Raw genomic sequence first — 27,622 nt, 5'->3', positions numbered from 1 at the left:
TTTTAACAGCTCCTCTGAATTCATTTTACAAGTCACAACAATGCAGAAATGTACAGACATTTACAGGGCACTGTACAGGCAGTTTCTGTCATATATTAGTGCTCTTGCTATATACATATAGTACAGCCTTGTGGGAAGTCTCTGCACAGGCAAGGAAACCTGCACCCCCGTGCAGGGCACCCCAAAATGGAGCTGTTGCCCTGGGGCTGCTGAATAGGATGGGCCTACTCAGGTCGATTTGATCAGAGCTCAGCCCTGAGTCGTCCTGGGGGGTGACACCACCCGGGGCAGAGCTGGGGACCCCCTTCCTTTGCTTGCCCCAGGCTCTTTTAGAGAGTTTCGTGGGACAGCGTGCCCCGCAGAGGTGCGCTGGAGGGAGTGGGAGCAGCCTCCACTGCCGTGGCATTTCCACCCCCCTGCTCCTCCTGCCTCAGTGGCACCCACAGCTCCCGGCCACCATGTCATCGTACTGCTTGAGGACCACGTTCTCATCATCGTCAAAGTAGAGGAGGTTGATGGAGTAGAGCTTGTCGGGCACGCAGCAGGGGCTGCTGACGCCCTCGCTCAGCTTGAGGGCGTTGATGATGGACTGCACGGTGGCGTGGTTCGTCGGGCGCATGTTCTCGCCCAGCGGGAAGGGGCAGGAGCCCTTGCAGTGGAAGGCGTTGTACCCCCGCGGCGAGATGATCCAGCCGGACCAGCCGATCTCCTCAAAGTCCACGGACAAGGGATGCCTCTGGCAGGGCTGGAGCCGGTCCAGTGAGCGCGTGCTGCGTGGCCCGGTCAGCTTAGGCACCGACATCTCGGGGGGGAGAACGGGAGCCTGAGGCCCTAAATCTGCCAAAAAGGAGCGCCCAATGCCGTCAGCCACTGCACAAGCCTGAGGGGAGGGAGAATGCGGCGCGGCTCCCCAGGGTCACCCCTCCCCGCAGGTTTTGTTTGCAGCCATCTGGTGCAGCGAGCCCTTTGGCCACAGCCTGTCACCGACCCCGGCAGAGCCACCAGGAGCTGACAACCTCGCAGCCCCATGGCTGCACTCATCAGGGCAAGCAAAAGCCAGATTTACACCTGTAAGCCTGCACCCCTGCACAGACTCAGCCAGGAGGGAGATGGCCTCTCCCCCTGGCCAGAGAACGAGCCTTGCATTTGAAGGAGCCCACGTGCAGGGAGCACCCCAGCGCCCACGGGCAAAGGGACGGTGGCACTGAGGGAGCCGTGCCGGAGTGCGTGGGACCCACCTGGGAAGCCAGCCACGGGCAGGGATGCTCCCCGGCGCCCGTCATCTGTGAACAGGACCAACATGGGCTTCTTGCTCTCGTGGGGGTCACTGCTGGATGCAAACTGCAGTGGCGGGGGGCCGAGCGGACCCCCGCCCAGGCCCTGGACTGTCACCAGCAAACCCTGGTTGCTGCTTTCGTCTTCAGTCCAGTCACGAACCTGGGGAACCAAACTGGTGTCACCGCAGGCCAGGACAGGCACCGCGCTGACGTCCCCGCAGCAGTGCCAGGCCAACAGACCCGGTGCCCCGACATCAGCGGGGTGGCATGAACCAGGACCCCCCCTCCACGGCCACACGCTGACGCCCAGCCATGGGAAGGGGCTGTGCTGCTCCAGGGCTGGGGCACAGGGGTGGATGTTGTGGCAGGAGCCAGCACTGGTGTTACCCGTGGAGCAGTGGGACTGGCCTGGGGCAGGATGGAGCAGCCCCTTAGGGCCCTTGGCAGGGCTCTTGCCCCTGCTCCCAGAGGCTGTATCCCCCCCATGTTGCTGCAGAGATTACAGAGAGGAAATGGCATGGGAGTCGAAAAAGCTGCAGGGGGTGAAAGGGGTTAAAAAAGCTCCTGCACACAAACCCCCAGGGTTCGCTCTGTGCCACCCAAACTGGGGAAAAGCAACTCACAGCCTGTGTGATGGCAAAGACCTCCCAGCCCGAGCCCTGCAGCGAGACCAGCCTGGCTGCCAGCAGCTTCTTCCCTCCGGGGGTGTCCAGCTCGCTCTTCTCCAGCACCTGATAGACACTGACCTAGGGAAGGCAGCAAAGAGCCGTTAGCACCAGTGTGTCCTGCCCGAGGGGAAAGACCCTTTTTTACTGGGGAAGAAAACAAGGTGGGAGATGGGGGAGCCTGGATTTCTCACAACCCGCCTTGGCCCGTGCGTGCGCAGACCAGAATACCCAAGAACCTGCCACGGTTAGATTATTGTGATTCACCGTGCAACACGCCGACGTTCGGCCTTAGGAGTTTCACAGAGCCAGGCCATGCTCCTGCTGCAGGCGAGTGACCGCAGCGCGCCACTGGCGTCCCCATTCCCACCCCCACCCTGTCTCCATCCCCCTGTCCATCTGGCCCCCATCCCATCCCCATTCCCACCCCCACCCTGTCTCCATCCCCCTGTCCATCCGGCCCCCGTCCCGTCCCCATTCCCACCCCCACCCTGTCTCCATCCCCACCCTGTCTCCATCCCCCTGTCCATCCAGCCCCCATCCCGTCCCCATTCCCATCCCCACCCTGTCTCCATCCCCCTGTCCATCCGGCCCCCATCCCATCCCCATTCCCATCCCCACCCTGTCTCCATCCCCCTGTCCATCCGGCCCCCATCCCATCCCCATTCCCATCCCCACCCTGTCTCCATCCCCACCCTGTCTCCATCCCCACCCTGTCTCCATCCCCCTGTCCATCTGGCCCCCATCCCGTCCCCATTCCCACCCCCACCCTGTCTCCATCCCCCTGTCCATCCAGCCCCCATCCCATCCCCATTCCTATACCCACCCTGTCTCCATCCCCCTGTCCATCCGGCACCCATCCCGTCCCCATTCCCACCCCCACCCTGTCTCCATCCCCCTGTCCATCTGGCCCCCATCCCGTCCCCATTCCCATCCCCACCCTGTCTCCATCCCCCTGTCCATCCGGCCCCCATCCCGTCCCCATGCCTGTCCTAGCTCCATCCCGTCCCCCTCCTCACCTGGCACAAGTGGTGCCTTTTGGGCCCGTTGGTGGCCCTCGGCCAGAGACGGAAGAGATGCAGCTCTGCCGTCAGGATCTTCTCACTCTTGGCCACACTGGAGAGGACAAAGAGGAACCGCATCTTCTCACCATGAGCTGGAGGGAAGGACAGGTTGAGGAGCCAAAGCGGGGGCAGCACCTCCTCCGGCCACGCTTCGCACCTTCCCACAGCCCCGTCCCCAGCACCACGGGGAGCCCCCCCCCTTACTTTTATCCAAGAAGCTGCGGACCGTGTTGCCCTCCAGGATGTCAGGGTTCTTGGTGACACCGTCTGCGTTGGCGACAGTGTTGAACAGATCCACCATATACTGGGGCGGCTGCTTGAAGTGAGCCGGGGGGGCCGGAGGGTCCTCCATGCCAAAGACTTCCAGGAGCCTCTTCAGCGCCTCAGCCCGCTGGCTCGCCGCGCTGGCCACACTCGGGCATGCCGGCTTGGCCAGGGCCAGCACCAGCGCCAGCACCAGCACCAGCGCCAGCAGCGGGACGGTCCCCAGCATGGCTCTGCTGTCCCTGCCCCAGCCGACTCCCCCCTGCCTGCCCAGCGCGGCATTTATAACTCCCTGGAAAGATGGATTGGAGTCAAATATGCACAGGAGCAATCAGGAAGGCAAAGAGAGCTAATTGCCATGCTAACAAGGTGCGAAGCTGGGCTCCCGGCGCCCTGCACCAATTATCCCCAGTACACAAGCAGGAGAGCAGGCGGGGGGGAGGGATGGCTCTCCCGGCACTCCCCAGGGCTAGCGGGGACACCGGGCTCTGGGGCTGCCAAGGCCCTGCCTGGGCTGCATTTGCTCTCTATAGGAGACTAACTGGTTTTTAATGATGGCGCTAATGGGACAAACAGGAGGACCTTTGTGTGGAGGAATGCAGCTCCCCCCTCGGACAGCCCGTCGGGCTGGATGAGCAGCCCCTTCCCATCGCTGCATCCCCTCAGCAGCCCGGGCTGCCAGGAGCAGAGGGCAGCCCCCTCGCTCGGTGCCACACCGCTGTCCTCACCCCGTGCCCCTGCCAGGGGCCTGGGGGCCCTGCATGCGGCAGGGGCAGCCCAGGCTGCACGTCCCCCGCCACTCCCCGCCGCAACGCCCGCACAAGGGGGCCCGCCGAGCCGCGCCCGGGGGGCCAAGTGGGTCTCCAGGAGAGAACCAGTGGTCCCCGGGGCTGCAGCTTCCATCCCCAGCACTGCCAGGCCCGGGGCTGGAGCGGTAGCTCAGCAGCAGGAGGAACCAAACCAAAATTAAACTCTTTTTTTTTTTTTTTTTAAATAGCTAATTGGCTTCCTGAGGAGTAAAAGGCATTTGCTGCTAATTCCTGAAGGCTCAATGTTAATGAGATATCACAAGAACCCTACGGACTCTGGATGACAGTATAAACCCCAATTCCTTTCCTCCTATTCTCTAATCACAGAGAAACTGGCTTGGTGAAGGTGGACATGTTGACACAGGGCACTTGGACCCTGCATTGACGTTTGCCTTAATGCCATGTCACTGAACAGAAGAAACCTGCACAATACTCACCAGATAAAAAGAGCAGGATTCGAAAAGCCTGCTGGATCCTCCGGGGACCAGGGGAACCCCCGTGACGAGGCCCGCAGGGACAGGCTCTGCAAGAGGCTTGGCACAGAGAGGGGGAGGTGCAGGAACGGAGCCAGCACCATCCGTCTGTCTGTCTGCCAGCAGGACAGAGCGATGCTCCTTGGCCCCGCGGGTACCCGGCCAAAGCACTGCCGGGCCAGCGCAACAGGAGACAAGCCGAAGGCTACCTGCCCAGTTGGGGTCTATAATTTATTCTAACCCAGTGCTTGGCAGGTGAAAGGGCTGTTAATTACCCAGAGCAGGCAGGGAGGCTCTGACAGGCTGGAGTTAATTGATAAAGGAAACTATCTGTATCCTCTGGATCCCTTCCTCTCCCGGCCGGCCAGCGGCACGTCCTGCAGGAGAACCGGGGTTGCCTGCAGAGGGGAGACCTCTGCCCCGGCACGCCTACCTACCCTGCTTCCGACTCCTGCTCCACATTTTGTAAATGGGAACGGCTGGGGCCCTGCAACCCCCGGCCCGGGCCAGCCGGCCGCATCCCTCTGCTTGCGCTGCGTCCTCCTGGGATGCCTGGGCACAGATGGGGGGGCCCTGGAGCTGCACAGCAGAGCCCCAAGCAGCTGCGAATCGCCCATGTTTATTTTACAAGCTGCCAAGCATTTTGTAGAGGATTCATTTATACAAGCCCCGTTTAAAATAGCTTTTATTCCAAAAATAGCCTTCTCTCATTTACATATACTACAGACAGTCTGACGGGGCCTTGCCGGAGCCTCACCTGCAGCTCCCCAGCCCCCCCAGCCCCGCACTTGCCGTGCTGCCGGCAGTGGCAGGGCGGATGCGGCCGCGGCGGCTCCCGCGCGCGCCATGCCGCTGAGGGGCACAGCTTCTGCCCAAACCAGACGTTTCTCTCCGCTTTGTGACTCCCTGCAGTTAGAAACAAACTTGGCACGGCCCCGGGTCCCCCACACCTCAGGGCCCTGAGTTCCATCACCTGGAAAGAGGGCAGATGCCCTGGACTAGGGCAGGGGGAAGGCAGGCAGCTTTCCTCCAGCTGCATCTATTCCTCACTCCCGGTGTAACGCAGCAAGCCGTCTCCTCCCTCTCCGACTGTGCAAAAGCAGGGGTAATTTCTTTATTTCCCTGCTTTATTTGCTTCCCTTTGCATTTGCCACGTTTTTGTGTCTGCAGGCAACACAAAGTGCTGCTCCCCTGGCCTGAAACAACGGTCTGGGCCCACCCTGCCCCACAACATCCCCCTCTTCCCCCTCCTGCCCCACAGAACTGCCAGCAGGCGGGTGGCAGGAATAGCACATCCCAGGCTGGAGAAAGCTGCTATCAGGGCCCATCTGTGTCTGCTATCGTGGGGGACCACAAGCTCTATCACCAGCTGCCCAACGGGCCAAATTCGGCATCACCACCCGGTTATTCTTGGTCCCCTGAAGCAGCAGAGCAGTGCGCTGCTGTAGCACCACTGCAAACGCTGCTCTGCTTCAGCTTTGTCCCTGCACGGGTAGACACAGCCCAGAGGGTGAGCTGCGGGTGCTACCCAAAATCTGCTTCTGTGTTACCTTCTAGGCCCTGGCCCGGGAGCAGCAGATGCGCTACCCGAGAGGAACGGGAACAGCTCAAACCTGCCTCTGAATGTGCTGATGTGCTGGGGAAAGAGAACTCCTGGCAGCTGTGCTTACCTAAGCAAGCAGGGATCCCCTGAGGAGCAGCTTCCCAAGCATCTTCCCACATCTATTTCCTGCAAAGATTTGCAAAACAAAGGCATGAAAATCGCCTACAGCACCTCACTGGGGACACCCCAGGGGACCAGCCACCAGGCACTTGGCCCTCCTCCCACCCTCCATCCTCAGGCTGAACACACACCCCTGAGAAAGGGCAGCAGCCAGACAAAGCTTGTAAGAAGTATATTGGGGGCACACCAGTGCTTTTTGAGTCAGAGATCCCTGTGCACAAAGATATGTTGAAGTAGAGAGTAGAGTCTCTGTTGAACTGAGCTTAAGACACACTTAAAGATTAAATAATTTTTAAAATAAATATCTCACTGCTCTCTTAATTATTTTTTGAAGAAATCGTCACCCCAAAGAAAAGGCCATTTGTTACTTTATGGCACTGATGTATACACAGATTAGTAGCAGTAAAATATATTTTATAGCGTAAGATAATATAAATGCGAGATTTTACCAGTATAGTTTGTTGCCAGGGTGTGCTTAGCTCTACCAGGGTGAAGCTGCCCGTGTCAAAGCACCCACCTGGCTGTTCAAAACCCACACGTGGGCCCAGCAGCACAGCTGAGCCCACCAGAGAGGAGGCCAAGCTGCAGGAAACCAACCTCGAGCTGTTCCTCCCTGCGTCCCGCAGAGCTGTGCACAATTTCATAATAATATTCCACCTGGGAAACGCGATAGCATTTTTCCTTCATTTGGCAGTTCTCCGGTGTCCGAACCACCTCCCCACCTTGTGGGTTTTTGACTAGGACAGTGTTGAACTTTGTGGGCACGCAGAAAAGTCCGTCTGCTAGGAAACAAGAAGGGAATTTAATCTGGGGCTGCACCTGAGGCCACTCTGGCTGCAGCGTCTTCACCAGGGGTCTGCCATGCAGCAGATGCAGCGCCAGGCTCCGGTGTCCAGCAGCCAGGGTGGAAGGTGCCGCTTGCTGTGTGAGGGTCTCCAGCTGAAAGTTTGGGGTTCATTCCTTCACCAGCTGAGGGCCTCAGCAACAGGCTTTGTTCCTCCATCTGTTTCAGACCACAGGGCAAAGAGAGGTTATTCTGAGTGCAGCTTGTGAATCCTGCACCTGACCCTGTGAAAGCCCCATCTCTGGGGAGACAGCCTGAGCTAATACACATTAGCTTTGAGAAAAAGTGTATTTGAACATAAAATATTCATGGCAGCACTTTTTCCAGAGACTTGCTCTCACACCAGGGCGCTGGAGAACATTATTTAACATTTACTCATTCAGCATTTCTCTCTGGACTTGCCAGGGGGCTGTGCCCTGCATGGGCTTCTTGGATGCTGGAGCCAGTGTCACCAGCTCTCCTGGAGACATGTTCCCCCAGGCACCTCCAAAGGATTTGCTCTCGGCTCTCCATGCAAGCAGACAAGCTGGCTGGGGCTGGGGTGATGGAGGCAGCAACTCCCCACGACAGCAGGAGTTATTACATCTGCCCTACCCCCACCGTGGGATGGAGGAAGGCTGGTAGAAGGGAAGGCAAGCAATGGCCTGGCTTCTGGGGGCACAGGACCAAGTCCTGCTTTGCCTTTTCTCTCCCTACTCGAGCTTCAACTTAATGAAAAATTCCCAGGGCAAAAAGGAAGTTATGTTTGGACTTGACATACCTAGTCTGCTTGTTAAGGAAGCTGTGCAGGGGGCAGGGCGAGGGGGGCTTTGGGTGGACGCGCTGAAAGCCTGCATCTTTGCTCCCGTGTCACCACCAAACCAGGACACGCGGCCTCTGTGGCAGGTCCTGGCTGGCCCAGGCAGGGGCTGAGCAGCTGCGGAGGAGATAGAGGCTCCTCCAGCAAGAACTCACATCCAGCTGGAAGGAAACCTGCCCAGGCTGTCCTGCCTGGCTCAGTCCGAATGTATGCTTCTGCGCAGAAAGAAACACTTTATCTGCTACACCTCCCAGTTTTTCTCTCCCTCACCAAGTAAATGAGGATTAAAATCTCCATGGCATGAGCAAAAGAAGGGGAAGAAGGATAGCTAAATTGACGGCTAAATCAGTCTCGGGTTTTGCCTCTAAATAGGTCCTAGTCTTGCCCTGTCCCAGCCCTTGGGTGCAGGTCCTTCAGGGTTTGTGTTTGGTTCTTGGCTTTAAAATTGTTGTGAGTTTCCTGTCCCCTCCCAGTTACTTCATCAGCTGCTGAAGCAGACTTGTTTGTTCCAGGATTGGGCTGTGTTTTCAGGGGAGGGAAAGGCATTTTCTGACAGCAAATCTCTCTGGGATGCCTTACCAGGAGAACACAAAATGACAACTCATTTCTGGAAGCCAGTACTCCTGGGTGAGATTTTAACATCCTTTTCCAGGCCCACTGCTCCTCTGACATCGCCAGTCTTCAACACGACACTGAAAGTGTCAGCCTGACTTTACAGGGGAAAATCCAGAAGGAAAGTGCCGAGACCTGCCCTAGGGCAGAGCAAAGCTGGGGGCAAGTCCACACTTCCCAGCCCTGGGCCATTATCACTGAATGAGCCACTGTCCATTAGCCACCCTGGGGACAACAGTATCGTCCAGCACCTCCCAGTCACACGTCTGGGAAGTAAATGCTGATTCTCCCACCTCTGGAAAAGAGCACTTCACACGGCCTAATTGCCTTTTCCACTTACTGTGTCCTGCAGCTGGATGACACAAGCCCAGGGCTTCAGGAGCACTGATGCCTGTGTGAGGACCCTCCTCCAGCTCTCAGAGGAGGGGACGCACATCAACAGAGCCCCTGGGAGTTTTGTTTTCTCAGCCACCAGACTGGCTCCCCCAGCTCCTCTAGCTCAGGCCCCTTCACTGCTTTTCAAGCTCACATTAAGACTTGCTCTGGTCTCTGTCCCTCTCTAGTGGCTGTTGTACAGTCATGTCACAGGAGCTGCCAGGAAGGTTTTAATGGGAGGGTTTTAGATGCAGAAATGCCAATAAAATGACATCAACAAATTCCAGGAGAACTGATTTATCACACAGTTGTGGAAAATAATTTCAACACTACTTTCCATTCTGATGAAAACAGATCAGCTCATCTTCACTGACGTGACTCTCAGGTTATTTTATGTGTGAACTCCCAAGACAGCACACCAGCTCAGGATGAAGCAGTTCAGCTTTATCCCAATGGAAGGTTTTGACCTGTCTGGAATGATTTAGTTTGGAGTTTCCACTTCCAAGTGGGTTTTGAAACATCAGTGTAGTTCACTGATGCCAAGATGAAAGGGCATTTCAGAGTGTCAAAAGGAAACTCCATATTTCAGTTGTTGCTAAGTGGTCTGTTTTCAGCAGAGCTTTTATCATCAGGTTGTTTTCCTCGCTTTGAGTGGGTGGGTTGGAGCAGAGACCCACAAGGTCCCTCCCAGCCTGGGTTACTCTGATTCTATGATCTCTGGTTAGAGGACATTTCCTCGTAACATGAGGCGACTGTATAGCCATCCTCACGCCATGCACAGGGGCAGAGAATTACCATTTCACCTGCAGACCTGTGCTGTTAGCGCCCAATAACAGAAGGGAAAAGAAAACCCAAACCCTGACAGCATATAGAACAGAATCCCATTCCCACCTAAGGCCACGAGGGTTTGTGTAGCAGACCAGAGCGCTGTTAGATCGTGCTCTGAGCTCTGACATTGGCGCTGGTCACACAGAAGGGCTCAGCCCCATATTCCCGGAGGGAGGGGAGCTCCCCATCGTCCCCATACCTGCACTGTAGGTTGGGGCAGAGCATTTCCCCACATCAGCTGTGGCCTCCCAGGGAGAGTCTGGAAAGAAGGTTTTCAGAGCTGGGAGACAGAGACATTCCTCAGGGCAGGTGCTGCAGTGCTGCAGTGAGAGCCATCGACCACCGCCACCTCCAGGAGCCGCCCCAGGCGCAGAGGGGCAGGCTTGCAGCAGGAACCTGCAGGGCAGGGACGGGGCTGCCGGCCTCAGCGGCAGGTCGGGGCGCCTGACCTGCAGCTGCACACAACACAGGAAGAGGCACATTCACCGGTAAAAGCATATCCTGGAGAACAACTCCTCGCGTCAGCTCCCTGATCAAAATCCCTTCTGACCTAGAACCGACTCAGCTTTCACTCCTCTCTCCCTGCATGGCAGCACTGCGCTGCTTCACATCCATAGCAAGACTATTCCCCAAAACCCTGCTACAGTCAGCTGAACTGCACTGGCTAAAGCAGTCCTCGTCCCACCCCAGGCTCCTGATCTGGAGGGTCAATGTGATGACAGCTCTGTGGAACGAACGTGGACCTGCCTACCTGGAAGATGTCGCACCAGCAGTGCCACAGTGGGGACAACAGTGGGACAAGCGGCAACAAGATTTTTCAGTTACAGACCCCCAGGACACACACATGCAGCACCCTGCAGAGCTTGTTTCCATTCCCTCTCCAGGGTTAGTTATCCTGGTGGAGACGGGACTTCAGGCAATGTCAGCTTTCCTGGGATAAGGACAGCAAAGCAGCCTGTGCATAGATGTGTCCCCAAACGCACGGCTCCTTCTAGTCCCTTCTCAGAGTGACACATGGCATGTGATAAGGGAATGACATAAACACCGCAAAGGCCAGATATTCATCATGAAATCACAGGTCCTGCCAGTTTTGCTCAACCAGGCAGAAAAAGGCCTCCTACATATAAGATACCAGCTCTCGCACACAGCAGATGTGGCTGAAAGAGTTTGTCTTGCTACTGGGCTGGAGGAGGACAGAAATATGCCTGGATGCTGCCTGGAGCAGCTGGGTAGGTGCTGTGATAGCCCTTCAGCTGAGCTCTGGCCCTTCCTCTGCCACGAGCTATCCAACAATGCTGGATTGTTTCCATTTGTCTAGCCTGCATAATCCCCGGTTTGCTGGCTAAAGGAGGACAAGAGGCTCAGTGATGGGTTTTCTACAGTACAGAAGCCAAAACCAGGTATTTTGAAACACATGTAAAATCACAGCCCCAGTCACCCATGCATGACCTTCACCCAGACCCAACCCCTCCTGCCACGGGGATGACACAAACATGCTTTTCTCACCTACTTGCTTCTAAGGAACTCAAGCGTGGAGGAGTGTCTGGAGAGCCCCAGGAGGCCGGGGGGGGCGCAGCTGATCCACCCAGTCAGGCAACTGGACCAGCACTTTCCAACGTCCACACTGACAGGGCTGCCAGAGACATCTGTGAAACACAAGATTGGCAAAAGGATTACTCCTCTCTATTTACATGATGCTGGGGAGGCCCAAGCTCAAACCAGGGCTGAGTATGACACAAACACTGAGCAAAAAGACATGGCCCACCCCTGGGAAGTCTACCTGGGAGAAAGATTTGTTCAGCCTGAGCACCTGCAGAAATTCCAGAAAGCCCTTCACTAGAGCTGCAGATGCATCTACTGTGTTTGCAGACCAGAAGTCAAACATTTCATAATAGACTGATAAGTGCACTACAGAATAAAAAGAATGCAACTAAAAATTCACTAGGAAACTGTAGGTTTTATTTTCTTTAGTGAGCTCATGAAGGTTGGGGTGAGAATATATGAATACATTAATTAGCAAAGGGAAAATGTGAATGCTGAGCTGTCACTGAACTGCAGACCTTGAATGTGCTGAACAAGCCTAAGCACCCAGCAAATTCAGGGCAGAAAGAAACCCAGCTCCCCTTGCCTAGAGCCCAAAGAACCTGCTCACGGAGCTGCTCGAGCTGAAAACAAAACTGCCTCTCCACCCCCTCACCAATCCCAATTTCACAGCTCCCCAGACCTGTTGCATTGACACATTAGCACTACAAGCAGAGGACGGGGAGTTGGGAACGGGTGTTGGAAGAGGAGCGTCATGGAACCATGGCATCCAGGTTTAGATCTGTTTACTCTGCTGTATCTTGAGTTTGCAAAATATCAGTGGTTATTGGCTAATGACTGTTTCTTCTGGAAATCCTTCTAAAATGAGCTATTTTTCCCCAGTAGTGCTGTCCATATTCAAAGGGTTGACTGATGTAAATCCTCATTTCATCATATAATAGGGAAGAAAACTGGCCTTAAAAAGTGCCCACTGAGTAGTTCAATGCCACTGTAATTCATTTGCTTTAACCTGCTAGAGTTGCAGACCCAGTGTGTGCTGCAAAACTTTAATTTTCCATTGATTTAAAAACTGATCTTCAGTGTCAGTGCAAGAGACAGACACCATCACCATGCTGCAGGACACCAGGAAATAAGTAGGGATAGTTTCAGCTCACATTTAGGTTATAGCTGCTGCTAGCTGCCTGAGGATTTCTTTGCCCAGGGGCCAGGTATCAATTTGCAGTGTCTTAGCAATTTCCTGGTGGATGCTCCTCACCCCTAGCAAGGTCCAAGACAGCTGGTCACTTTGCAGAGGACACCAGCTGAAGACACTGTTAACACCTGCTCTCTCATCTCTGCAGCAATACAGGCTGTGTTTATTATTTTTATTGCTATCCATTACCATTTTTACTATGTTAATCTTTATTTACTCTTCTAAAGTTGTTTCCTTTGGAAATGACAAACTGTTACTGCTTGTGACAGTTCTTAAATTGGACATGATCATTTCATAAATCCTACTGTTCACATAAGGACCTGATATTCTGGAAACACTAAAGATTAAATTTGTCTAAGTTTTGCTCTCATGCACTAAAAACAGCATAAGACACTTGGCTATACAGTTTAAAGCCATTTTCACATATCTGTGCTAAAATCAGCTGAAGCTCATTTTATGTAGCCTTACTGCCACTGCAAGGGGAACTGAGACCAAAGGCTACTCCTGAAGGCCACAGACTTTTTTCTGGTGAACAAATGGAGCTATTTCCTACTTTCTCTGCGTGGTAAAGTCAGAACACCCTGTTGTCTTGCTGACAGCCCTTCCAACGTTAATCCCAGGAAGGGGAAGTCAGCAGTAGTCCAGAATTTATGCAGTACCAAATGGAATCAAACGCAGAATTCAAACACATTGCAGCACGCTGGTACAGAAAATGAAGACTCCTTCATGCAGATGAACAGACCTAGAGGGGCTGGGCTCCTCATCAGTTCCTATTCTACGATACATACCTTAAGCGTTGGATTATCTGGGCAAGTTCCCAGCGTATTTCTGTCCTTAATCCCCTGGGAGGAAAGTCACTATGATAATTTCAACATAAAGAAAAGTCGGAGGGATGATGGGCAGGACGTGAGTGGGGAAGCTTAAAGGATCCAGGTTTCTTGTGGGCAAAGGGGGAGCTCACCGTTCCCGACGTGGAGGAAATGTCTCTCCCTCCTGCAACAGCCCCTCTCTGCAAACAGGTTCCCTTGCTCATCCTCCCAGCCGATGGCTCCTGCACCTGCAGTCACAAACCACCAAGCTCAGCATTACCCCACTTATAATTCACCACCTTTCCTGCTCGAGCTGGGAGGAAGCTCTCTGAGTGCCAAGAACAAGTTGCCCTGGTCACCTGTCATCCTGAACCAAACTGCTTCAGCACAAGGAAGAGATTTAGAGTAGTTATAAACAGACATGACCCATCTGACTTCTCGAGACCTGGTCAGTTGGGCTAAACAGCCTATCTGTTTAATTACTCCAAGAAAATGCTGCGTTTAGCAGTGTTTTATCTTAGGACATCACTCCCCTGCTCTCTTCTACTTCCACGTTACTGAAACGCAAGCTCGGGTAAGAGGAGTAATCTCACACAGCACAAAGCAGCTTATGGGCATGAAACTCCCTAAAGATTGCTGCACAGCAGCTTCCTCCGAGACAAATCCTGAATTATTTGCTGAGTGCAGACAATCCTCCATGCTGCTTACAGTGAAGCACCATAGAAAACATACGCCGTGGCCATACAAAAGCATCAGATACAAACGAAGCCCGCGCACAGCCTCGCACCGCGCACCCGCACAAACCCTTTTCTCTCCTATGCAAGAGCCCAAAGCAGTGAGAAGGAAAAAGGAACTTACTGGCAAAGATGGGAGCATGCAACAGCCCTGTGAAGATTACAGCTAGTGTGTCCTGCATTCTGCACCTTGGGAGACACAAAAAGGTCTCCAGCACCTCCCACACTTATCCCGGGCCCTCCCTCAGCAGGGGAGGTGAACAGCTCAGCGACAAATGGGTTCGCATATTGCCCGTAAGTGTCTGCAGACTGTGATCTGAACAGGCACCTAAGCAGCCTGGGCAGTGACAGCATCTCTCCCACAACGTCTGCGGGGATCGGGCTTTGAGCAAACTTCAAAGTGTTTCTTGAGAGCAACCGGTTTTGTTCCCAGCCTGGGGAAGCTCCCTTGGGGGTCTCTGTTTTTACCACCACTTTCAAACTAATTAAGTTTGTGGTGACTCGGAGTCACTTTCAAGTCCCCTCATCTGAAAGGAACATGCATCCTTCATCCTCACTCATCGTATGTGATGGCCTTTTTATCCAGAGACAGCCCTCTTTTGTTCCTCTACACCACCAAATCTGAGCCAAAGCTGGCTTTTTGATAAAGATGGCAACACGGTAGGACTCGGGCACATCAGCAATGACAGCACGTTCCCCACGACCACGCAGCAAGGCCTGCAGCTCTGCTTTTGCCTCTTCTTACTGTGACTGAGCCCTGGAGCCGAGGAGGCATCTTTCTTTCTAGCGTGTTAAATACACGTAGGAAAGTACATGTAACCCAAGTCATGGGAACAGTAGAGGCACAGGTGGTGCTCGTGTGCTGCAAGGGACTCGCGGACATGCTAGTCGAGGGCAGCAGTACGTCCTGAACACTTGTTGCATGTGGCTCTTAACTACGGAAGTCAGGATCTCTGCAGGGACTGGGGCAAGTGCATGTGGCAGGGAGCAGATCCAGTTTCAAGGGAAATTTTTTTTGCTGGATGTCGTGGTTTGGTACTCAACCCAGGACACTGGATTCAGTAATGAGAGCACACAAGAGAACAGTGATGGAAGCGTAATGCATCCGAGACCATTCTGGCATTCAAAAAAGGGCTCTGTGGAGGGGTTGGGTTTGGTTTTCTTTTTTTTTTGGCTACAATTACTTACAGGTGCAGCAATCACAGAAATTTATGGAAGCTGTACACCCCTAGGAACAAGCCAAGTCTCCCTGGAGCTCATATATGATTCCTGGTGGGCAGCTGGGCTTCACTGGGATAGATGCCTTGAAGAAACAATTAGCAAAAGCAAAATTCTATTAGAAGGCATCCTTTCAAAACTATGCCATTTACCACAGTGCTACAGGAACACCATCCCCGTCATCCCAGCAGCACAGAGGAGAAATCAGGACAGTTGTCCACAAAAAAAATAAGAAATTTAATTGTGTTCGGCCATGAAACAAACATATACACAGAAAACTACATTTCCATCAAAAAAATTCACCATGCCTGGGCAGCTGAGCCAAACCACTCTCCATTCACAGCTTTGTGGTGCTGCAGAGTACCTGGAGAGGCAGGAACCGCTACTCCAAGCGACTGCTGTGCAACCTAGCCAAAGCTGGAGAGCAGTCTGCACCACAGCAGCAGGGCACAGTTAAGTGACAGACAAGATATTTCTGAAGAAATACGCATTTTAAATAAAGAACTTACAACAACTTAAACTTTATACAAAATATTATGGCTGCCATTTCAGTATTTCAATTCGAGGAACTATTTTTGAGCTCTCAATGTCCTGTTTTCCACCCCACACCCATCTCTGCAGTCTTTTTCTTCAGAGAGCTCCATCTCTGTCCAGCTCAGTCCAAAGTACCTAAAAATTAAAAAAAAAAAAAAATAAAAAAAATTGTAGTCTCAGGAATCAGAAATGCAGTTATGTGAACAAATGAGACTTGTTCACCAACTGCCAAAGGAACCAGCAATAACTTTCTAAAGTTTAAGCAAATTACACACAATTAAAATGAAACCTAGCTAAAAAGTATTGTATGTGTCTCAGGGTCCACCCAATTTGTGTTTCAACTCTCTGAGAGGGCATAACAAGTTACACTTAATTATTAAAGATATGGAAATAGAGGGCTCTACAGATGGTTAAGTTCTTCCTCTCCCAGGAAGGAGATTGCACAAAATATTGAAATCAAGTGAAACCAAGTAGAAACTCACCTTCCAAAAAAGCAAATTCATCAATAGCTTCAATGGCATTATCTGCAAAGCAAATCGAAAACAATTAACATAGATAAACCAACTCCATCTTTGCATCTGCTTCAAACAGCAGCATTTGAAAGTACATCACAGTACAGTGACCAATTTCAATTTCAAATCAGTTTACTTGTTTTGGAGCTGGTGTGTGAAATTATTAGTGTAATATTTGGTAGTAGTTTGGAAAGATTCCCTCCATCCTAGCAACCCTTTGCTAAGGATAGCACAGAACATGCTCTCGTACCCAGGTCTTTTCTCTGCAGAGTTTTCCTTCTTCCTTGCTGAGCATACATGTAAGCATCTTTGGCTATGGTTTCAACAAACAACTCCTGCAATACAAAAACAAGACAGTTTCACACGGGTGATGAGAGAGGGAAAAGAGAATATCCCGAGGAAAGGTCCAACAAGACTTGAGGAAGAAACCAGAATCTCCATCTTAAAAGGTCTCCTTCTCAATAAATACCTCTGAAAGTAACAAATGTAATTGCTGGACAGTGATGCGTGTGAGAAGTAACAGGGGAGGAGAGAAGGCAGAGAGTGCACTGGACAGATGGTTTTTCATCTGGGAGACCAGCTTCACACCAGCTGCTCCCGGGCACCTTCTGAAGGAGGGAAGGCGTCCTGATGCTTCCACACAACGGCAAAGCCACCCCGCCAAACGCACCTCGCCTGTGCAGCGGGAGGCACTTCCCAAATTAAAAACCAAACAAACCAACAAACCAAAAAAAAACCCAAACCAAACCAAAACCAACAACCCCCAAAATGTTAAACGTTGCTCTGACTGCACAACCCTCAGCGCAGTCAGGGTGAGCGGGACACCCACGCGAGCGGGCCCGGAGCCCTCCGGCCGCCACGAACGCCCGGCCCCGGGGAGCGGGTTTCCACCGCCACCATCGCATCGCGGCGGCGACCTCGGGGCGCCTCTTCCCGCCGCCATCTCGGACGAGGCCGCTCAGGCGGCCCCTCCCGCGGCTTTCTGCCGGGGGGGCTCCGGTGCCAGGGGCAGGGCCGGCCGGCGGGGCGAGGCGGGGGGCTCCGGTCCCCCTCCCGCAGCGGCTCTGCCTGCTGACCGCGCAAGGCGTCGGCTGGGAGAGGAAACCCCTCACACCCTCCACAACAAAATAAAACAACAACAACAAAATCTGAGAAAAAGCCGAGCTAGCGGCTCCACCCCCCCGGGAGGCTGCGGCTCCGGGGGTCTCCAGCGCCGGCCGCCTCGGCCCAGGGGCCTGGCAGCAGCGCCCGCCCTCCCGCGCCCACCGGGCGCCGCCGCCGCCCCTCACCGTGGCCCGCGCCAGGACGAAGACGGCCTCCTGGCTGGCCAGGCTGACGTCCGGGTCCGCCTTCACCAGCGCCTTCACCCGCGCCAGCGGCAGCCGGGCCAGGCGAGCCGGCCCCGGCCCCGCCGCCTCCTCCCCCGGCCCCGGCCCCGGCCCCGGCCCCGCCGCCTCCGCGCCCGGCCCCGGCCCCGGCCCCGGCCCCGGCCCCAGCGCGGGCCCCGCCGCCGCCGCCATCCCGCGCCGAGGGCCGCGCCTGCGCGGGGCGGGGCGGCCGGGCCGGGGGGAGGGCTGCCCGCAGAGCCGCCCGGTCCCCCGAGCCCGGGCCTCCACCCCCCCTTCACCCCCAAACACGGCGCCGGAGCTTCCTGGCACCCCCATCCCCCTAAACGCAGCCCTCCTGCCTCCTCTTCGCCCCCAGGCCCCCCCGAACACGGGCCCTGAGCTCCCCATCATCCCCATTATCCCCTTAAAAATGGCCTTCAGGGCCTCCCCACCCTTCCTCCCCCAAACGCGGCTCTTCGCCCTCCCTCTCCCTCCCCACGGGGCTCTGCCCTCCGCCTGGCAGCGGCGCTGGAGCGGGCGGTGATGGGGACCCGACTCTCGGAGGAGGTGGCCGCCCACCCCGTGCCCCTCCACTGCCTCCCCACCGGTCCTGGGGGGGGCACCCAAGCACGCCCCCCCCCCGCCCCATCCCAGCAAACCTTCCAGTGACCCCCCGGGGCCGTGGAGCTGCCACGCTCAGCCCACCCCAGCCCCCTCCACGCCCTCGATGCGCCGCCGTATCCTTCACACCCCGCCATCCGCAGTCGGGACCCGCTGCGGGCGCGGCTGCCGGGCCCCCTCCCTCCCCACAGGGCTGGGGGGGCCCGGCCCCGGGCCGGGATCCCGCCGCCCGCCCGGTATTGCTGCGGGGCTTGCCTCACCCGCGCGGGCCCGCCCTGCCCCTGGGGCAATAAATGCCGAAACCGGGACGTTTCAACACAGGGATGGCCCAACTCGGCCCGGCGCTGTGCAGAGCGTTTCCCCTGCTTCCCAGTGGAGGTCAGCTCTTCAACGGAGCAAAACTCTCCCGGTTTGGGGTATGCTGGAAAGCCACAGCCCCCTCCCCAGCCCTCCCGCACCCCCGCAGAGCTCAGCCCTGCCGCCCTCACAAGTCACCTCCACCTTCCGCAGGTCCTCCGGGCTCTCAAGTCCTGACCCGCAGCGGGTTCACGTCGGCCACCATCAAATGAGAACGTGACCCGCGCTCCTGGCCCTCGCGGCAGCCTGGCCCTCACACCCCACAGCCGCTTTCCGAAGCCCAGGCTCTTTTCTGGATGAGCCTGTCTCGTGGGCAGCAGGGGTTGGTGGGCTTCAAGCTTCCCAACGGCAGCGGGGTCCAAGCCAGTGGTGCATCGGGAGCTGCCGCTCCTCCTTCTCCCCTTCCTCCGCCTCCTCCTCCTCCTGCCCGCGCTGTTTCATGGTCAGGCTACAGCGACTTCCTGGCCTTGCGCTCAGCTTCTCGCCAACTGTTAGGAGCGAGCTGCTGGTTTCAGAGCAGGGGGACTTCGGGGAGAATTACCTTCCACAAATCATCCTGCTTGGGTGCCTCTGGTGGTCTTTAGAAGAGAGGTGAGCACGCAGGAGAGTGTCCGCTGATGGAAAATGGTGAGTAAGAACCAGACTTGGGCTGAGCTGGACCTGGGGACAGGGCACGGGGAGCAGAGCTGAGTCTCCTGCTTGAAAAGGCTTTGGCTGTGTCCTTGTGAGGGGCTGGATCCAGCCGAGACCCTCACTCCTCCTGGTAGACAAAGTCCTCCTCTATGTTGGAGCTGGTCAGAGCTTCAAAGGTCTCTGCCCACTTTCTGGGCTCAGTGCAAGATTTGCTGGGTCACACTGGGCTGGATGTAAACATCTGTGAAAGGGGAGGAGGCCGCGCTCTGCTGCTGAGTCCAGGAGAACACCCACCACTGCAAAATGTATTGAAAAACCTGGAACCGATCACGGTGACAGCAGTGCTGTATCCCGCAGGTACGCCTGAGGGCTCTGTGCAAGTCCCAGCTCATGGAGCGTTTCCAAAATTGATGGTTACAAACTTCTGAATCTCTCAGGTACCAAAAATCCCAGCGGCATGTTTGGGAATCTGGAAAAAGTTGCTTTTTTTCACTAGTTTGGGTGAGCACCCACTGCCTGGTGTTCAAGAAAACAGTGAATTCATGCTTCTTGACCACAAACTATGCTCAGAGCGCTGCCCTTGCAGCGTTTACCAGGGAAATTGGGGTGACTTCCTGGGGATGCAAGAGGAACTTGCACTTATTTAGGTATATATACATTTGAGCACTTATGTCTAAAAATATTGCACTAGCTTCTTTGCCTACTAGCCCTTCTGTTGTGAAAGAAAAATAATTAGGCAAGCACAAACCCAGACTGAAATCTCAGAGGGAGAACTTAAAAATCGAAGCCTACGGCTTGCTGAGGGCAAGTGGAGCAGTCAGCTCTGGTGCAAAGGGAGTGCAAAGGGACGCTGTGGTTCAGGGACGAGGCGGGGGGAGAAAGATGGGCGAGGGTAAGATGATCCCTCCTATGGGGTCCATCTGAGAAGCCTAGAAAAAATGTAAACCCATCCCACCTGAGCTTTGTGCCATATCTTGAACTTGGCACACTTCTTCCAAAAGTCATTCAGCCTCTTTCTGGCAGCCTTTCTCTGGAGGAGTCAGAAAAAAGGTGCTTTTTGGTCATTCAGGAAGCCAGGGGCAGCTCTGCTCTGGGGCTGACACGTCCCAGTTCACAGTGTAAGCAGCACAGGAAATGCACTGGTCAGAAAAGTAGGGCAGGTCCGCTGCCTCTTGGCCTTTTATTTGCACGCAGGCTTTGGCAGGATGAGCTTCAGCAGCACCGTCCTGGGTTTTCCTCCAAGGAGGGGTGCTGGTGGCTCTGTGTGGTCTCCCCCACCAACTCCTGCCCTACTTCCCCAGGTTCACCATGGACTTCATGGGAACCAGGACCAGGGCAAGGCAGGTTGCTCCCATCTGAGCCCTGGGCAATCTCCAGAGCTCAAGTTCTGCCCTCAAGAGCTTTGCTACTAGTAGGGTATAATACCCCACCAAATGCCTCTGTTTTGATGGTCCCTGGTAGTGGATGAAGGGTAGATCAGACCAAAAGACTCCATGAAACGCCTCCTGGATGCCCTTATGGTGGTGGAACCTGTTCTCAGTCTGGTGCAGCCCAGTGTTGTTTTCTCAGACACATTCCAGGACCGCTTTGATCAAAGACCACATTTCCTGAAGGAGGCTTAGTGTCAGGCCATGCTGAAGAAATGCTGCATTCCCCAGGGCAGGCTTTGAGTTATTTTCCTCCATGGTGTTTTAACTGGAGCTTTTCTTAATGCTCACAGACACATCTGGATGGGAAGGAGGCCGTGGTGAGGCACCTACGGGCAAAGCTCCAAGGGAACAGGAAAGACCCTCCTGAAGTGGGTGGCTGGTTGGACGGTCGCTCCGCAGCATCCCCTGCAACAGAGCCGAGACAGATCCCCGTGCCGGGCTCCAAGGGTGAGCTGCCTCCAGAGCCCCCCCGGACCAGGAGGGTGGACTTCAGCAGGGCTTCTCCATCTCGCAGGAAAGGTCAGAGCGTGGGACAGCATTTGCCTCCTCATCCTGTCAGTGAGACCCCAGGATGGATGGTGCAACTGAAGAAGGGGATTGCTCAAGACGCCAGCTTCCACCCAGCCCCTGCAAAGCCAGGAGGAGGAGACGTGTTGAAAAAGGAGGTGGAAGCCACCTCTAATCCTTCCCAGGGAAACCCAGCCCAGCACACACGGTCACTCACCAAAGAGAAGAGTGCTCCAGCAGTTTCTGCCACAGGCGCAGCGTTTGCAGCCTCCCTGGACACTGCGGGAGGTGCCCATGGGACAAGGCACCCATCTCTGCCTCGGAGGAAGCCTTTGCCACACATCAGGGTGCTGGGAGCAAGGCCAGCCAAGCCCAGGCGCCCTCCTGTCGTGGATCTGGAGAAGTTTGGTGCAGCTGCACATCCTGGGACACCCAACCATCCTGCCACAGAGCCACCAAGGAGGGCTCAGCTGGGTATGGCCAGGCACATGCAGGTCCCCCAGAGAAGGATGCTGCTCGTTCAGGAAGGAAAATCTCCCCAGTTAGAGTATGGAGCTCCTGGGAGATGGAAATATTGAGGGGGCCGATGGAGAAGTGGGTGCTGGTAATGCAAAAGGGGCTTTACAGGCATAGCATGTGGAAAGGAATGAGAGAGAAGGACAGCAGGTGAAGAAATGAAAAGGACTAAGTGCCCTGTCCCTGGCTGCAGATAGGTATTGGGCTCTGGGGTTCTCGTAGGGGGGAGGGTTAGAGTCAGTAACAGGAGGGATGCTGACAGACTGGAGAGAGCCGAGTGCAGGGCACTGAGATGGCTGGGGGCTGGAGCCCGTGGGGAAGGAGAGCCTGAGACCCAGCCTTGTTTAGCCAGGAGGAGAGAGAGCGAAGGGGAGATGCTCTCACTGCCCGCAGCTACCTAATGGGAGAAGATGGACCCTTCCCAGAGGTGTCTGGGAGCAGGACCGGAGGCGACAGGCACGATCTGTAGTAGGGGAAATTCCCGTTAGCTATTACAAGTCTCTTTCCTGTGAGAGTGGTGCAGCCCCGCGGCCGGCACCAGGGCGATGGGTGTATCCATCCTTGGAGATACTCAGTTGTCACCTGGATGAGGCCCTAAACAGCCCGCTCTAGCTCTGAGGCCAGCCCTGCTCTGAGCAGGGGGTTGGACGAGAGACTCCAGAGGTCCTGTCCCACCAGTCCACCCTTGTGTGGCTGCAAGAGCAGAGAAGCCTGACTGGTGGGAAGCAGAGCTGGTCTCCATCCCACAGGCAAAAAGCACTCACACGCCCTTTGGCCAAGGGACAGAGTCTCTCTGAAGCTGGGAACACGTTGCCTACAACACCAACTGCCTCCAAGCCTGAGGGAGCCCCCGAGACCCCGCGGGCCCAGGCGGAGCTGTGGCCACGGGGGCCATGGTGCCGGCTCGGTGTGCCCTCCTCGCGGGCTGGCGGTGGGACGGAGGGCTTGCTGCCGCTTGGACGCGGCGGATCTCTGCTCAGCACGAGCCCTGCCACGCTCCACGGTGGCCTCCCAGATCTAGGCACGTTTGTTGGTTTCTAACAGCTGCCACTCTGCTAATCTACGCGCCGGGTGATGAAACGTGTTTCAAATCCCGTTTCTTGCTCAACTCTAAGATCCTGTTCACCCCCCTGTTTAGAGGATGGCTCATGCCATAGCCGCAGGGTAGAGGGCAATCGTGAGAGTAGAGACTCTGCCCTTCCATATGAGAACTGCAAAACCTAGCTGCTTTAGAAGACGCTGTTGTTGTGTTAGCACTCAGAGGCCTCCTTCAGGCCTGGCCATGCTGTTGTGCTGAGAGAAGCTCACGCACTGAGACCGGCCCCCGCCCTGGGCTGAGTGGCCCTGGCAGAGGAGATGGGGATCTGCTCTCTGTGTGTCCTGCAAATCAGCAGTTTTCAAGTATTTATTTGTCTCATGGGTACTGAGGCAAGTTTGAACATCTAGAATTACACCCCCACCCTGATTTGGTTATTGTTGTTAATTTTTAGGGCCTGGTATGCGATTGTGCATTACTCGGTACAATAACCCAGCAGAGCTGTGATGTAGATGGTGCCAGTTGATGGTTGGTGTGGCTGACCAGGCTGGTGACAGCCATGAGGCTTGTGATAAAAATAACAGGATCGCAGTAGGGATGTAGGCATGCCAGTGACTGTACAAGGTACAGCAGCAAGTTCTGGCTGATGATGCTCCTGAGCACATGGAGTTACCTGGGACTTGCCCTGACTCTGATACAGATCTGGAGTTCAGAGTTCTCACCACATTCAAAATGCCCATTTTGACCTCTTCCCCTCTTCTTTCATCGCTGGTCCAGGGAGAAAGTAACATTAGGGACATAAGAATGGGAAAATATATATTAAAGCTCCTCAGTGAGGTCCCTGATGAGCCGGGCCCCAGCGTGCTGGGAGGAAAGAAAATCCCCAGATGGGCCACGGAGTAAAACTCCTTGCCGGATCCAGATGTGCAGTCAGTTTTATCTCCTTGCACTAAATCTAGCCCAGGGCAGCTCTGGCCTCAGGGCGGGTGATAGAGTCGGGGAGAAAATGTGAAATAATCCCTCGCTGCTCCCTCCTGTTCTTTTTACCCTAGGTTGCCCGAAACCAGGCTACGTTACTTCAACCCCGGCACGCTTCCCGCCGCAGGATGCTCCGAGTGTAACGGGGTAAGGACCAAGGCAGCACTTCTATTCTAGGCGGCTTCCAGGCTGTCCCGACCCGGTGGGAAGGGCATGAGGGGCAGCAGCAAGAGGGTTCCTTGGGTTTTCCTGCCCAGTCCTGGAGCCCATCACGGGACAGCACCTTGTGCCGGCAGCTCCTGCAGTACGAAGGGCTGTCCTCCCCGAGCTGCGTTACTGCACCGCTCGGGCTGCTGCCAGCGCGCCCGGCCGCCCACCCCGCGCCCCAGCGCCGTGCCGCATTCCCGAGCCCTGGGGGGTGCTGGTGGCCTGTGGCACCGAGCTGCCGTCCCGCTCTGCCCCAGGGCCGGGGCCGGCCGCCTGCCTGCCGCCCGCCCTCCTCCTGCCCGACTCCATCCTGCCCGTGGCCCCGGTGCTGCTGCTGCAACAGGGCGTCCTAATCTCTGTCTGCGTCGTCGCAGGGCTGAAGATGAGATATACGATGACGTAGAGCCCGTTGGGCTGCTCAGGAGAGGCCAAGGCTTCCTGCTGCCTGCCGCGGCTCAGCCACCAGCGCGTCGCCGCCCCGGCGGAGGTGGGTACAGGAGGGGCTGGGATGCTGGTTGGGGCGAGCGCTGCAGCCCGGAGAGCCAGGAGGCTCCAGTGGTCTGTGGGCGGCAGCGGAGCCCGCACGGGGCCCACCACTCCCATGCATGGGAGGGCAATGGGTTCCTCTGCTGCCTTGTACATGGGCCTGGGAAACCCTGATCCCTGCCGTGCTCGGGGGAACATCTCGGGGGTTGGTCCCAGAGGAGAAAGCTCTTGCTGCTGTTTGTCTTGTCTCCTGTCTCAGTGGGTTTCTACACCTTGTAGCAGCCTCGCAGCAGCACCTCTCCTGGGGTTTGGTTTTACAGGTGGAGATGCTGGTCAAGACTCAAAGAGGGTTGCCTTGCTGGCAGCTGCACAGAGGTAACAGGGGTTTTTACTCTTTCTAATGGTCCCAAAATAGCCAGGGGTCCCCACCACTCTGACAAAACTTGCGGTTTCATGGTCTCTGTTGGGCTTGTGCTAGAAATATCCACGGTGAAGAGCACAAGCGGCAGGTTTAAACCTGGCCTGAGAGCCCCAGCAGCCCCAGAGCTGGTGCAGGGAAATGCGATGGGGCAGCATCTGGGGTGGGGGAGAGGGTGAGGGGAGGGAGCAGAGCGCGGGGTCATCTCAGCTCTTCTGTGACTCTCAACGACTCAGGAGAGAAGCCCAGGTCTCCTGCAAGATGAAGCCAATGACACTCAGAGAATGCAAGAAGGAAGAGAAGGCAGACAGGGAGTTTCAGAAGAAATTCAAGGTGAGCAGCAACAAGCAATTGCTTATCCCTCTAAGCCCCTCCTGGGAAGGGCACAATGTAAGGGCAGAGAGGAGCTGTGCTCTGCAGAAACCAGCCAATACTCAGGTCACACCTGCCCTATTCCCCACCGAAACGTCCCCAGATCAGACCAGTCCCACAGACCATTTGGCTAGAGAAGGATCTGCTTTTTCCAAGAAGGGAGAGTGGTTGGAGCTGCCCAGCTTACATTCCCCTGGGGCAGCTGCTGAGCCACAGCACTGCTGTTTGTGTTTCAGTTCGAAGGAAGCATCAATGTCCTGACCCAGATGATGGTTGACCCCGCAGCAACGGAGAAGAGGGGTGGAGGGAAGAACCTGCCTCTGAGACGAGGAGAAATTCTTGATGTCATTCAGTTTACAAATCAGGAGCAAATCCTCTGCCGAAACAGTCAGAGGAGGTGTAAGTCTGTGGGGGCTGAGGCTGTGCCTGCAGTGGAGATCGCAACACACAGTTTTAGGAACAATTTCTTCATTTACACACACCATGGTAGACAGCAGGTGACACCCCCTTGCTGTTAGACAGCCCCGACGTACCCTGGGTCTCAAATGTTCCCACTTCTCCTTGCACAAATGTCCTGGTCTTCCTCCCACTCGGCACCAGCATTTCTGCAGTTAGCTGGACTTGTTTTTTCCCTCTGCTACAAGCCTTCACAGTTCCAGGAGCCTCTCAACCACCAGCCTGGCATGACAGGCTTTGCTGCAGGCAGGGACTCCACAAACTACCTTTGCACTGAAGGACGATCAGGTGAAATGGGCTGCAGACCCCCAGGCAGAGAGACAGGGACCAGGCTCTTCCCAGCCAGCTGCCGCCCAGCCTGGCAGGCTCATTCCCTGCATTGCCCCAAGCAGATTCCTCCCAAGAGTTCAGCTCCCGGGCTTCTCCTCGCCCCCAGATCTCCCTGGGGATGCGAGATGTTGCTAAACCCTGCCTGGGCAGGGGCAGGTGCTGGGGTGAGACCCTGCTTGTGCCCCGGCTCCCAACAAAACCTGACCTGCTCTTCCTTGCTGTTGCAGATGGCTATGTGCCCCGGGCTGTGATGCTACACCTGTGAGTACACCTTCCCTGGCCCCTTCCTCCCCCCTCCATGAGCTGTAGCAATTCCCCGGCCATTGCCCGGCACCAAACCAGCCCTGGCCACTGAGTGCCAACCCAAAACCATCCAGTCCGGGCAGCGATCCTAAGCACACCACCAGCTAGTCACCCTGGGGGTGGAATCTGCCGTTTCTGGTCCCAGGAGAGGTTCTGGTACTGGGAGCAACGTCTTGGGGTGCTGTGAGCACTCCCCGAGCTGCGGTGCCTCATATGGGACCTGCCCAGACGCTGCTCAGACGCTGCCGGGGCGACGGGCCAGTGCTGCCCCTCTGCATGACGGGGTCTGGGGCTGCCAGCAGCCACCATCTGTGCGCAGTGCGAGAGGGGCCAGCGCCGTGCGCACCCCGTGCTGGGGGACCCCAGCTCTGCGGGGGGAGCACAAGGCTGGGCAGAAGTGAACAGGGCTGGGCGGTGGACGCCAGTGCCCATAGACATGTTAGGAGAGCCGGGACCGGTGCAGCAGCAGGAGATGGCCCTGGCCTTGGTATTGGGAGGTGGTGGGGATACGGGAGACCAGATTCTCACAGCACCCCTCCTTCTCCCTCGCAGGGACACTGACATCTACGACGATGTTGAGATTTACGGTACGTGCAGAGGGAGCTGCTGCCACAGCCCCTCCACCAAGTGCCAGGCACTGCTCCCTGGGATGGGCAGGCAGCAACGGTCCCTGCACCAGCCCCAGAGACTCCTCTCCTCCCCGCCTTGCCATTTCGCCACCGTCCCTCTCTCCCTTCTCTCTCTGTGATTCTTCTCCCTCTCTCTGGGACATCCCTTCCTTTCTCTCAGTTCCCCACAGGGCCTCATGTTCCTCTGTTCCCAATTATTTGGACTTCCCCGAACCCTTTCCCTTCTCAGCTTGCACCCTCCACTTGCTGCGAGCCCCAGGGACCCTTTGATGTCCTTTGAGATGTCCTTGATCCCCCAGACAACCAGGGATGCCCTTTCCCGAGCAGTTGCTCACTTCCAGAATGCAAACTCTATTCTCTGGCTCACAGAAGGCTCTGAAGACGAACCTGGATAGAGACAACTGTATTTTAGCTGTGCTGGTGAGCAAACATTCTATCTAATTCTGTCTGGCAGGTTGAGCAATCCATGCTGAAGCCAAAGGCTCAAGACAGCACCAATGGGCACTTCCCCAAGGGCCAAACCATGAAAAGCACTGTATGCCACACTCCTGCTTTGGGAGGAGCTCTGCCTCCTCTGAGATCCCAGTTTACGACAGCTCCATGTCCCTGCCAAAACAGTGGCCGGGCTCATGCTGCGGGGCTGCAAAGATCCTGTCCCACAGGGGCAGGGGGTTCAAAGACATCCTCGAGTCAAACCTTCCCTGTGGCTTTGTTTTGTCTGTGTAAAATCTGGTAACGGTT

The 27,622-nt window shown here is 55.8% G+C and overlaps 4 protein-coding genes across 4 annotated transcripts; 1 reads left to right on the top strand and 3 right to left on the bottom strand.

The window, feature by feature from the left end:
- Positions 1-5,744, bottom strand: LOC116964224 (bone morphogenetic protein 2-like). The gene is made up of 5 exons (XM_033003082.2): positions 3,211-5,744; positions 2,962-3,098; positions 1,901-2,023; positions 1,239-1,437; positions 1-837 (listed from the first exon to the last, which is right to left on the bottom strand). The coding sequence occupies exons 1-5, from the start codon at positions 3,497-3,499 to the stop codon at positions 431-433; spliced, it is 1,155 nt and encodes a 384-aa protein (XP_032858973.2). The 5' UTR covers positions 3,500-5,744; the 3' UTR covers positions 1-430.
- On the bottom strand, positions 3,534-15,872 carry LOC104357765. Its single transcript, XM_042794276.1, has 9 exons — positions 15,831-15,872; positions 15,199-15,238; positions 13,429-13,524; positions 11,244-11,379; positions 10,378-10,432; positions 9,939-10,188; positions 6,873-7,057; positions 6,223-6,281; positions 3,534-3,562 (listed from the first exon to the last, which is right to left on the bottom strand). The coding sequence occupies exons 1-9, from the start codon at positions 15,870-15,872 to the stop codon at positions 3,553-3,555; spliced, it is 873 nt and encodes a 290-aa protein (XP_042650210.1). The 3' UTR covers positions 3,534-3,552.
- POLE4 (DNA polymerase epsilon 4, accessory subunit) lies at positions 15,445-19,021 on the bottom strand. The gene is made up of 5 exons (XM_042794275.1): positions 18,928-19,021; positions 17,564-17,748; positions 16,525-16,609; positions 16,245-16,286; positions 15,445-15,897 (listed from the first exon to the last, which is right to left on the bottom strand). Exons 1-5 carry the CDS (start codon positions 19,019-19,021, stop codon positions 15,884-15,886), a joined length of 420 nt encoding a protein of 139 aa, XP_042650209.1. The 3' UTR covers positions 15,445-15,883.
- On the top strand, positions 18,722-27,622 carry PRAM1 (PML-RARA regulated adaptor molecule 1). The gene is made up of 10 exons (XM_033003078.2): positions 18,722-19,207; positions 20,934-21,624; positions 23,755-23,827; positions 24,262-24,374; positions 24,694-24,748; positions 25,028-25,124; positions 25,400-25,562; positions 26,177-26,210; positions 26,805-26,839; positions 27,336-27,622. Exons 1-10 carry the CDS (start codon positions 19,205-19,207, stop codon positions 27,338-27,340), a joined length of 1,269 nt encoding a protein of 422 aa, XP_032858969.2. The 5' UTR covers positions 18,722-19,204; the 3' UTR covers positions 27,341-27,622.

The sequence above is a fragment of the Tyto alba genome, unplaced genomic scaffold (genome assembly GCF_018691265.1).
Source record: "Tyto alba isolate M040663 unplaced genomic scaffold, T.alba_DEE_v4.0 Super-Scaffold_20000042, whole genome shotgun sequence".
Taxonomy (NCBI): Eukaryota; Metazoa; Chordata; class Aves; order Strigiformes; family Tytonidae; genus Tyto; species Tyto alba.
Note: the sequence above shows the minus strand (reverse complement) of the source record. Positions and strands in the feature narration are given on the sequence as shown.

Excerpts from the sequence above, each read along its gene's own strand:
- LOC116964224 (XM_033003082.2), bottom strand. The coding sequence starts at position 3,499 with ATGCTGGGGACCGTCCCGCTGCTGGCGCTGGTGCTGGTGCTGGCGCTG. Across the intron at positions 3,099-3,210 it reads CCGCAGCTTCTTGGATAAAA|CTCATGGTGAGAAGATGCGG; the intron begins GTAAGGGGGGGG and ends CCTTCCCTCCAG. Across the intron at positions 2,024-2,961 it reads AAAGGCACCACTTGTGCCAG|GTCAGTGTCTATCAGGTGCT; the intron begins GTGAGGAGGGGG and ends TGCCTTCCCTAG.
- LOC104357765 (XM_042794276.1), bottom strand. The coding sequence starts at position 15,872 with ATGGAGCTCTCTGAAGAAAAAGACTGCAGAGATGGGTGTGGG. Across the intron at positions 11,380-13,428 it reads TTTCCTCCACGTCGGGAACG|ATGTCTCTGGCAGCCCTGTC; the intron begins GTGAGCTCCCCC and ends TGTGTTTCACAG. Across the intron at positions 6,282-6,872 it reads GCAGGGAGGAACAGCTCGAG|GAAATAGATGTGGGAAGATG; the intron begins GTTGGTTTCCTG and ends AAATCTTTGCAG.
- POLE4 (XM_042794275.1), bottom strand. The coding sequence starts at position 19,021 with ATGAAACAGCGCGGGCAGGAGGAGGAGGAGGCGGAGGAAGGGGAGAAG. Across the intron at positions 16,610-17,563 it reads TCGTCCTGGCGCGGGCCACG|GAGTTGTTTGTTGAAACCAT; the intron begins GTGAGGGGCGGC and ends TTTGTATTGCAG. Across the intron at positions 16,287-16,524 it reads TCTGCAGAGAAAAGACCTGG|ATAATGCCATTGAAGCTATT; the intron begins GTACGAGAGCAT and ends TTTGCTTTGCAG.
- PRAM1 (XM_033003078.2), top strand. Across the intron at positions 24,749-25,027 it reads TTGCTGGCAGCTGCACAGAG|GAGAGAAGCCCAGGTCTCCT; the intron begins GTAACAGGGGTT and ends TCAACGACTCAG. Across the intron at positions 26,211-26,804 it reads CGGGCTGTGATGCTACACCT|GGACACTGACATCTACGACG; the intron begins GTGAGTACACCT and ends TCTCCCTCGCAG.